At 44.6% G+C, this 10,708-nt stretch overlaps 1 protein-coding gene across 1 annotated transcript; it reads left to right on the top strand.

The window, feature by feature from the left end:
- On the top strand, positions 1-10,463 carry LOC125689803 (L-threonine 3-dehydrogenase, mitochondrial). Its single transcript, XM_048937455.1, has 10 exons — positions 1-178; positions 544-655; positions 2,023-2,224; positions 3,024-3,066; positions 4,411-4,481; positions 5,204-5,353; positions 5,453-5,625; positions 6,541-6,631; positions 7,513-7,782; positions 8,696-10,463. Exons 3-10 carry the CDS (start codon positions 2,041-2,043, stop codon positions 8,833-8,835), a joined length of 1,122 nt encoding a protein of 373 aa, XP_048793412.1. The 5' UTR covers positions 1-178; positions 544-655; positions 2,023-2,040; the 3' UTR covers positions 8,836-10,463.
- Positions 10,464-10,708: the final 245 nt, after the last annotated feature.

Raw genomic sequence — 10,708 nt, 5'->3', positions numbered from 1 at the left:
GGCTGGTTGGAAGCGCTGGGTGAGGCGGGGAGGGACGGCCGCGTTCGGACCCTCCTCCCTTTCTTATGGGATTTTCCAGAACGGCCTGGCGAGTTTCTTATCTTTCTTATCGCTGTAACGTTCTATCGGTAACTAAAGCGGGAGAAAATTGCTTGCATAAACATGTTTTTGTTGGAAGGTGAGTGACAGGTGCCTGCCTGTTATGTAACGCACAGCTCAGCGGGGGTCGCTCCGATTTGCTCCGTGTCAGCTCGTAAGCTTCTCCTTTCCCCCTCTTTCCCCCTCCCTTTGCTTTCAGTTAACAAAATCCAGAAAATTCTGCTATCTAGGGGCTGTTTGTGCTTCACCTTTCAGCACAGCTTTGCTCTGTGCGCTGCCACCATTGGCTCAAAACCCATCCTTCAGTTATGACCACGGGTGGGATGCATCTGTCAGCTCCAGCCCCTCTATCATAACGTTGCAGACATCTCCGAACCAAGCAGATGTGAACCAAGCGATATCCCCGCCTGCTGCTCTCACCCTCATGCTCTGGTTTTTTTTTAGCTGTGGGACAACTCCTACTTTCTGTCTCCTTTTGATTGGCTTCCTAAAGAGGCAGTGTCCTATAAATTGCAGTCTGCAGTGTGCTTCGGCCCTATTGCCGGCTGAGGGACAGGTGAGTACAGGGGGGAATGCATTCTGCAATGTCCTGTGTAAGCTTGAGCGTAGTGTTGGTTGTTGGTTTAAATCAGTGGGGTGGGGGGAAATAACTGCACTGTTTCAGCCTGGTCTGGTGGTTGGCGACACTGCATGTAGGATGGGGGTTGAAAGTAGATGAACGTTGTGGCCCTTTTCAACCCAGGCCGTTCCATGATTTCAGCAGCTAATCACTCGATTTTTCCCTCTTATATTTAAAATAGGAAGGAATGCATGACATAAATGGCATTTTTTTGCATTCAGTTTTGCTGCTTGGCTAACTGAAGGGTTTTCTGTGTCTGGTGTAGGATGTTTACAGCTCTTTTGGATCAGCCTGGACTTGTACATAAATTCCCCTGTTAAGCCTGTGTGTTTAGTGCATTTGGAGAAACTAATTGAGTGGGAAACTGACCTGATCCCACTGTGGTATTCTCAATAGCAATGAATTTTATTTAGTGTACTCTGCATTTAGAGCTCAAAGTGTAAAATACTGCTTGAGGTGCTGTCAGGGAAAATGTTATGGATCAGGTGTCGTGTGAGGCCTTCTTTGTGCAAGGCTGATGTTCAGCTTTGTGTCCTCCAGGACTTTTCCCTGCAGGGCTGCCTTCCAGTGCGGCATTGTAAGCTGAGCTGTGCTCATCGATACTAGAGAATGGAGGTAGGAGAGAGGTCTCACAGCTTCTTGGATAGCAATGAGTCACATCTGAGATGAAGTCCAGGAATAGTGTTTAAATAGCTTCAGTAGGACTCCTTCAAGTGACAGAAAATTGCCCATCTTTGTGTTGCTGTAAGTGAAAAGAACACTGTAATTAATAGGTTGCTTGCTTTTCTGTGCTTACTCTGAATTGGTGCTGGAAGACACCTGCAGCAATTAGCTACTGTCATTTCTTGTTACGGCCTTCCATCCTCCCGTATTTCTTGCTTGTGTGTACAACAGGAAGAGAACTTAATTGACAATGTGATCACAAGCAAGCTACATTTTGGAGAAGACAGCTAAAAGTCTGAAGGATTTTAAGGAAGAATTCTGCATTTGCTGTCTGTTGTACTTGAAATCATGTTTTCTAGCATAAAAAGGCTTAAATTTGAACTGAACTGTATGTTCATTCCTGGAACTGTATGTTCATTCCAATTCAACTGGAATCTGTGCTGGGGCTGTGGATGTTTTCTTGTGCTCCCTCTGGTAAATACATTACCGCTATTCATCTTCCTTCCCAGGCTGCTTCCAGCAGACATGGCTCTCTGTTGGCACATCAGCTGGGGTTTGGATTGCATCAGGCCTCTTTAAAGAGTATTCTGAGGGAGCATGGTTGAGTCACTTGTGACTAATGTTTTCTCCTGTTCTCACAGCGTGCTTGAAGAAGGAAGATGCCAATCGTTAGAAACGTGAGCAGAGCTGTCAGCCAGCTGCTCCAAAGCTCTGCTTGTGGATGTGGAGTTTCCATCGTGCCTGTTCGATGCATTGGCATCTCACCCCGCCAGGTGGCCTCTGATGCTAGCTTTCACTCGGTTTCTTTTTCCGAGTCTGATCATCCTCGGGTGCTAATTACAGGTCAGCATTCCTGCCCTAACTGTATGCCTGCTCCAGGAATTCCACACTCCTCTCCTCTCTCCCCAGTGAGCTGAATAACGGAAGCAAAGATGTTCAGACCAAAAAATAAGCAAAACTTTCTGGAATTTTTATGGTCTTTCCTGTATGGTAATAGGATCTGAATCCCATGTGAATCCCCCATGTGTGGGGGGGGTTGGGCTCGAAGATCTCTATATGTCCCTTCCAACACCTGCAATTCTGTGAACTTGTTTCCAGTTTTTATTCCAGAAATCCACTAAAAACAATTGAGTTTTAAACTGTTATCAAAGAAAACGTTGATTCTGAGAAGAAAATGAGGTCAGGGTGACCTCATGGCAGCCTTTTGGTACCTAAAGGGAGCCTACAAACAGGAGGGGAATCAACTCTTTGAAAGGGTAGATAACAGCAGGACAGGGGGGAATGGCTTTAAGTTGAAGGAGGGAAGATCTAGGCTGGATGTCAGGGGAAAGTTCTTTTCTGTGAGAGTGGTGAGGTGCTGAACAGCTGCCCAGAGAGGCTGTGATGCCCCGTCCATCCCTGGAGGTGTTCAAGGCCAGGCTGGATGGGGCCCTGGGCAGCCTGGGCTGCTATGAAATGGGGAGGTTGGTGGCCCTGCATGTGACAGGGGGGTTGGAGCTTCATGATCCTTGAGGTCTCTTCCAACCCAACCATTCTGTGATTGTCAGAAGAGAAAAAGCATATTTCTGATGTGATGCATGTAATACTGGGATGCTGTGTTTCAATGCCGCTTCTGTTTTGTCTCCTGTGTGCTGTCTTTTAGGTGGGCTCGGCCAGCTTGGTGTGGGACTTGCTAAGCTCCTCAGGTACGTTATGATTTTTTGATTCAATTGTACTGAAGAATTCAAACTTGAGTTTCAAACTTTGAGAAGCCATAATTTTCAGGGAATTTCTTTTTCAAGGAATCCTGCTGAGAAATGTGGAGTTTTTTGCTGCTTGGTTTTGTACATAACCTTAAACTTTTGCCTTTCTTGACATTTTCTGTACTTGGTTTATGCTCACTGACGTACTTTCTGTGTGTACACTGGTCTTGGTTCCCAAAATAATTTTGTCTGAGAGTTTGACCACTGAGTTCAGCTTGTTCCTAGTTCAATGGGAGTATTCAGAACCAATATCCTCAGAGTGTGGGCAGCCAAATAAGGCTGTGTTTCACTGCCTGAGAGAAAAAGGTTGGGATTTTACATAGGTGCTATGGGAGAGGAAAGGAGTACAAACACCCACGTGAAGAAAGCAGGAGCTTTGCTAACTGCCCAGCAACTGCACTTAACAACTGCTGACCTTTTTCTCTATGAGAGTTTTAGTGAATCTGCTTCAGGAAGAAGATGCCCTGCTTAGTGCAGTGCAAACAGAAATAACACTTCCTTCAAGACTGTGTACCCTGACATTTCATAATTGACAAAAGATGGGCTGATGCATCAAAAGTAGTAAATACGAAGTGTATCCCTTCTGCTGCTGCTTGTTCCTCCACCTCACACACACACAAACTTATTTTTTCCAAACTTCTATGAGCTCTCATCACTGTCCATATACTCACTCAGCTCCAGAGTGTAATGTGCATGCAGGCAGTGTTTGGACTGTGGTAAAAGTGAGCCCAAGTGCTTCATTTGAAGCCATGCTGCAGTTTGAATGTTTTCAACCATTTCTGTGATATATTTGAAGTCATACAAATCATGGAAGGCTGCACTGCACTCCGATTCCATCAGGCTTGCTTTCCCAGACTGTGCTGATTAGAACAGTACAAGGCTGAGATTACTTTATCAGTTCTGTTTACCTTGCTGATAGGAAAACAGCTGCTGTTACAGCACGCCCAGTGGCTTTTTGGTGTCTGGGGGGGGGGAATAGATTTTTCTGGATACAATTTTCAGCAAAAGGAGGGTAGGAAGAACTTCTTTCTCAACTTATTTTCTGAAAGATTTGTCTTTTTTCAATAGAAAGACTACTAGAACTAATGTACAGATTTCCTAAGGCACTATACTGATACTAAAGACGAAGTGGTGGTGGTCTGTTTTGCTTTAGTAGAGCAACTGAATTCACTGAAGAATTTGCTTTCCTTTTGCTATTGCTCCTGCTAACCAAAGTAGCAGAAGAGCAACTGATGAGTTACTGTGAAGGCTGTGGACTCACTGTACCATGTGGGTATTTTTCTACAGGAAACGATTTGGAAAGAACAATGTGATCTTGTCTGACATTCGAAAGCCAGCAGATCATGTTTTCTATAGTGGTAAGTGCCTGGGGGAGCAGATGGAAAGATACACTGACTTTACCAAAGTCTAAATATGCATGGCTTACTGAGCAAATTGCTGCTTGAAACTACTGGATAGTGCCTTCCTGTTTTGAAATCCTGCCCAGACATGGATTTCATCTATTAGTTATTCCCTCTTTCGAGGTAATTTTTCCTCTGCATTTATTTTACTGTTTCTTTGCCACTTTGTTGACCAGGGTGAGTGTTCAGATCGAGTTGGAGTTGGCTTTTGGGCTCCTGCTATAAAAAAAGAAATGTGTATTCTTTTGGAGGGAAGATGCTGTAAATGAAATTCCTGCTTTGTTCCTCCATTCTGAGGCAATTTAGATGTTAAGATGAGTGTAGAACGTGTTTTTTGGACTCTTGTGTTTCTATTAAACTTGAATAGATTCTTCTTTTTCATCACAGCTTAATAACGTACGTAGATACTTGAATAGGAAATACTGTTTCCTTCTCTCATGCCACTGACTGGGTAAAAGAGGAGTTCTTCAATCAATCTATTAAGGAGAAGGTGGCAGTTCACCTTAATTTCTCCTTTCTGTTTCCTAATGTATTGGCTGCTGTTGGTACCGGGTCTGTTTTGCTGTGCAGTCAAATCCCAAGTGGAAGGATGGGAAAGAAGCAATTTGAGTTTCATCTTGAGCTCGTCTTGACTTCCATGCTCCTTGGTGCTCACTTTCCTTCTGGCTCCATTCTTGTAGGGCCTTTCATCTACTCAGACATCTTGGACTACAAGAATCTACGTGAGATAGTGGTGAATAACCGCATAACGTGGCTCTTCCACTACAGCGCTTTGCTCAGTGCTGTTGGAGAGGCAAACGTCCCCTTGGCCAGAGCTGTAAATATTACTGGTATGTGACAAGGGTTTCAAATTCGTGATTCCTCTAGGCTTCCTATAGAGGCTTGAGGAAGTGCAGTGGGTGTTCTGATAAACCCTGATATTGTTCCAGGTTTACACAATGTTCTGGATATTGCAGCCGAGCATAATCTGCGACTCTTTGTTCCAAGCACGATTGGAGCCTTTGGGCCCACCTCTCCTCGAGATCCAACTCCTGATCTCTGCATTCAGAGACCAAGGACCATCTATGGTGTCTCCAAGGTTCATGCTGAACTGATGGGAGAGGTGAGAACTTTCCTTCCATTAAAGTTCTGGGAGAATTCCATCGATTTGTAGTGGGTTTTCCACCTCCGTTTCCTTCCTTCAGGTTTCAGTACTCTATAGCAGCCTGAGGCAGCAGGAAAAAGTATTTTTGAGTTTTGTAGGAATAAGCACTAAGAATTAGAAACTGGCCAATTTGAGTTTCAATACCATTTCTTTCTCTGATTCTTTTGACTTTGACCTCCCTTCCTTATCTGCCAGTGTGGATGATATTGCATAAATGAAAGCACACAAAGCATTGGGAAAGCACAGTAGGCAATGGTGACTTTTGCCAAAAAGTAAAACAAACAAACAAACAAAAACCCTCAGTTCTGCACAGTCAGAGCCAGAGTGTATAGGCTTGCACTGGCACAGGCTGCTCAGAGGGGTGGTGGAGCCCCATCCCTGCAGACAGCCAAGGTCAGGCTGGATGGGCTCTGAGCACTGATGGAGCTGTGTGTCCCTGTTCAGTGCAGGAAGTGGGGCAGATGGCCTTTAAAGGTCCCTTGCAACCTAAACCATTGTATGAATTTCTCTGTTGGCTTTGTACCAGAAACTTTTGAATGCTGAATCTAGTCCCAGTGTTAAAAGTCAATCCATATTGATCCATATATCCATATTGATCCATATGAATCCATATCAAACTAGGTGATCTTAAAGGTCCCTTCCAACCAAACCATTCTATGATCTAATGATGTGGATGAAGACTAGAAGAGAACAAGCAGACAGCTCAGTTGCGTGATAGGGAGTATAGACTGTTCAGTAATTCCTCCTCTTCTTTCCCTGTAAAGGGAAGGTGACAGAATGAAGGTTTATCCTGTGACAGATTGTTCTTGTGGAAACAATGAGCTGTAAGGCCTAGCTTTGTTGTGTAAAACTGCTTCTCTCCTCCCTTGGTAGTACTACCATTACCGATATGGCCTTGACTTTCGCTGCCTGAGGTACCCAGGAATCATATCTGCCGACTCTCAGCCTGGTGGGGGAACAACTGGTAAGTTGTTTGTGTGCATTTCCCAATGTTTCAGACAAGAACAGCAAATCCATAAGCCAACGGAGTCATTTTTAGTCTGTTTATAGAATTTAATAAAGATTCAGTGTAGAGATTCTGTTTCAGCTGGAAGTTGTGACAGTTCTGTCCACCGCAACCTCAGGGTGTGCTTTGGTAGTCTTTACCTTTAAGCACTGTCTGAGAGAGTTTGGTTTAGTCATGCTCATTGTGAGACCATCTTCTTTAAAATAAATAAATAAATTCAAGTCTGCTGTCTTGCTGCAATGTGCAAATGCTAGAATGACTTCAAGACAGTTTGAGATGGCTTCTCACATTCTGCTTTATCTTGTAAACCAAACACTTCTGCTGAGTTTTAGATGGGACACCAGAGGTAATCTAGTTAGGCTGAGGGAGCTGGGCTTGTTCAGCCTGGAGAATGGAAGGCTGCGGGGTGACCTCATGACAGCCTTTCAGTACCTAAAGGGAGCCTACAAACAGGAGGGGAATCAGCTCTTTGAAAGGGTTGATAATGGCAGAACAAGGGGAGATGGTTTTAAGTTGAAGGAGGGAAGATTGAGGTTGGATGTCAGGGGGAAGCTCTTTACTATGAGAGTGGTGAGGTGCTGGAACAGCTGCCCAGAGGGGCTGTGATGCCCCATCCATCCCTGGAGGTGTTCAAGGCCAGGTTGGATGGGGCCCTGGGCAGCCTGGGCTGCTATGAAATGTGGAGGTTGGTGGCCCTGCATGTGGTGGGGGGTTGGAGCTTCATGATCCTTGAGATCCCTTCCAACCCAACCATTCGGTGATAATCTGCAGATTGTTGACTGTTATGATGTGAAGAACAGACTAAGGTAGATACACACATCCATTCTACTTTGCTACAGATTATGCTGTCCAGATTTTCCACGATGCCATTAAGACTGGCAAATTTGAGTGCAACTTAAAGCCGGACACCCGCCTCCCTATGATGTACATTGATGACTGTCTGAAAGCAACTCTAGAGGTCATGGAGGCCCCTGCAGAGGCACTGAGCATGAGGACGTACAACATCAGTGCCATGAGTTTCACTCCTGAAGAGCTGGCTCAAGAGGTGCAGAAGCACGTTCCTGAGCTTCAGGTGACCTACAATGTGGATGCGGTCAGGCAGGCCATAGGTGGGTATTGCATATTGAGTAATGGGAAATAATGGGTGGCTATACGTCAGGAACAGAAGTGTTTTTCCTTTGAGGCACTGGGAAGTTGTCTACTGTAAGGTTCAAGTCTTATGGTCAAAAAAATAAGCTTTAGTAGTTCAAATGACCAGAGATGATACACCTTGGAGTTTAAAGGTACTACTTTTAAAGGACTTGAGGGTCCTGGTAGGTGAGAAGCTGGACATGAGCCAGCAGTGTGTGCTTGCAGCCCAGAAGGCCAACTGTGTTCTGGGCTGCATTGAAAGAGGGGTGGCCAGCAGGGAGAGGGAGGTGATTGTCTACTCGGCTCTTGTGAGACCCCATCTGCATCACTGCGTCCAGGCTTGGGGCCACCAGTACAGGAAGGATGTGGAGCTCTTGGAGGGGGCCATAGGAGGGCACTGAGATGAGCAGAGGGCTGGAGCAGCTCTGCTGTGAGGAAAGGTTGAGGGAACTGGGCTTGTTTAGCTTGGAGAAGAGAAGGCTCCAAGGAGACCTCATTGTGGCCTTCCAGTACTTGAAGGGAGAGTATAAACAGGAGGGGAAAATGGCTGCTTGTGAGAGTGGATGGTGATAGGACAAGGGGGAATGGTTTTAAACTGAGACAGGGGAGGTTTAGGCTGGATCTTAGGAGGAAGTTTTTCCCCCAGAGGGTGGTGAGGCACTGGCACAGGTTGCCCAAGGAGGCTGTGGATGCCCCATCCCTGCAGGCATTCAAGGCCAGGCTGGATGTGGCTCTGGGCAGCCTGGGCTGCTGGTTGGTGACCTGCACACAGCAGGGGTCGGAACTGGATGAGCACTGTGGGCCTTTGCAACCCAGGCCATTCTATGATTCTGTGATTTTTATTTTTTTTCCTAAGCCTTTGCTCCTTGTTTCTTGTTCTTTTCACTGCAGCTGACAGCTGGCCAATGAACTTTGATGACAGCAATGCCCGGAGAGACTGGGGATGGAAACATGATTATGACCTCCCTGAATTGGTGTCTACAATGTTTAGCTTCCTTGGGTCTGATTCCAGGATTGCTCAAGCTAACTGAAATGTTTTATCAGATGTTTCCAGATTTCCACAGAGGACCAGGAAGAAATGGCTAAATCAGTTGTATAGTTTTGAGTCTTAAAGCATGTCAATTATTAGCTTTCCTAAGTAGCAATGGAGTTGGGCAGAAGTGCAGTGTAGCTGGAATGCTCTGTTTGATAAACAACATCATCAGGTGCTGTCTCCAAGCACCCATAGTACAGAATTCTAGAACTTTCACATTCAAGGAACTAGGAACAAAAAGCATGAATCTCCAGTCATTCTTTCTGCCTCATATCCAGCAAGCAACATGGGGCAGTACTGAAAACCTGATGTTTCAGGAAGATCCCACTGTGTTAAAACTGTTTTTCATTTCCCTAGTGGAGGTTATCAGATGGTAGTAATCTATGATTCTTTCCTCTCTGCTTACAGAAGAGAGAAATGAGCTACTTGACGTTTCCAAATTGCAGGCAGGGTTTTTGCAACTCTAGTTTGAAGTCAAATTTTGGTTAGTGTTTCATATTTATATATATTACTGTATAAACATACCGTGTGTAGGGCATACAAAGTAACTTCTTTCTTATAATGCCTATGAATGTGAAGAGGAATATAACTTGAATTCTCTTTGTGCTTTAAAAATGACAGGGTTTACAAGCTAAGCTTTTCCTACTATTTCAAAATGCTGCTGCCATCATTTTAACATCAGTAAATCCGAAACACAGAAAGCTGTTACATTTATGAGAATTCAGGGTTTATCTCAAGAAGACAATGCCCAGGAGTGGGGTTATTGTTAATTAGTGCTACTTCTGCTTATCCCTGTTGTTTGCTATGCTAGCATTATGACATGCTGCCTGGAGCAAGTTCTAAAGTTGGGCTGATGATGGAGATTTATTTACGTTAGAGTCAGGCCGGCCTTTGAAATCTGTTCATGTTGGCTGCTTCTGTATGTGCTGCAGATGTGTTTGTAGATGCTATTTATGTGTAACTGTGGTACACTTCTGTTCTTTAGAGAGGATTCCAGAGGCTGAAACCATCTCCTAGCTACAGTTACGCGTGTTCTGCTCATTGACTTTAATGCGCAGGAGATTCTGGGATTAACAAGGGAATCATAGTAGAAGGATGCAGAGAAGATATGTGTATCCAAAAGCTACTCACGAGACTTTGAAAGTGAGAAATGGCAGGCTGGAGAGACAGGAAAGCCTTTTAAGGTAAAACAGCAGTCTTGAATCCGAGCCATGGGCTGCTATAGGAATATAGTATGCCTTGAGAAGCAACATCTGGAAACTTGGATTGTGTTCTACTTTTTCCAAAGAAAAAATGACTGGAAATCCCCTAGATGAAGCTCTCCATCTTTTTTTTGTCTTGTATACTCCAGCTGCCCTTGTAGGTATTACATTCAGTGTTTTCTGGTCTGTGTTGTTCACCAAGTTCTCTGTGGCAAGGCCTTGGTAACTGTGAGCCTGCTTCACTCTGTGACCCTGCAGTGTTTCTTCAGTTAGTGGCTAACTGACGTGACCTGGTTTCTGTCACTTTGTGAGGGAATCTCCATGCTACAGGGAAAATGGTTTTCTCATGAAGTAACCTTCCAAGATGATATGGTGAAAACCAGAAATCATTTTAAACACGTATTAAACTTGTGTCTCTTGGTTTTGTATGCATCTTACTGCTTTATCTGTTGGCAAAGCGTGCGTTTCCCAGGTACTTAAGCTCAAAACCCCTCTAGGGTTGTGGCCTGTTCTTAAAACTTTCTTTATGATGTTTACATTTCTGAAAAAGGCAAGTTTTTAAATGTTCACCACTGTTGTAGCTCTCATGTTGTTGCAGCGTGATATTTGGGCCAATGGGCCAGCAAAGTTGGACTTGTTCATACCATCCAAAAATAGTTTGACTCTGGT

This window comes from Lagopus muta, chromosome 2 (genome assembly GCF_023343835.1).
Source record: "Lagopus muta isolate bLagMut1 chromosome 2, bLagMut1 primary, whole genome shotgun sequence".
Classification (NCBI taxonomy): Eukaryota; Metazoa; Chordata; class Aves; order Galliformes; family Phasianidae; genus Lagopus; species Lagopus muta.
This window is presented reverse-complemented; position numbering and strand designations above follow the sequence as displayed.

Bases quoted from the DNA above. Each gene is read 5' to 3' on its own strand.
- LOC125689803 (XM_048937455.1), top strand. From the start codon at position 2,041: ATGCCAATCGTTAGAAACGTGAGCAGAGCTGTCAGCCAGCTGCTCCAA. The intron at 2,225-3,023 runs GTCAGCATTCCT...GCTGTCTTTTAG, and splicing joins TCCTCGGGTGCTAATTACAG to GTGGGCTCGGCCAGCTTGGT. The intron at 4,482-5,203 runs GTAAGTGCCTGG...CCATTCTTGTAG, and splicing joins AGATCATGTTTTCTATAGTG to GGCCTTTCATCTACTCAGAC.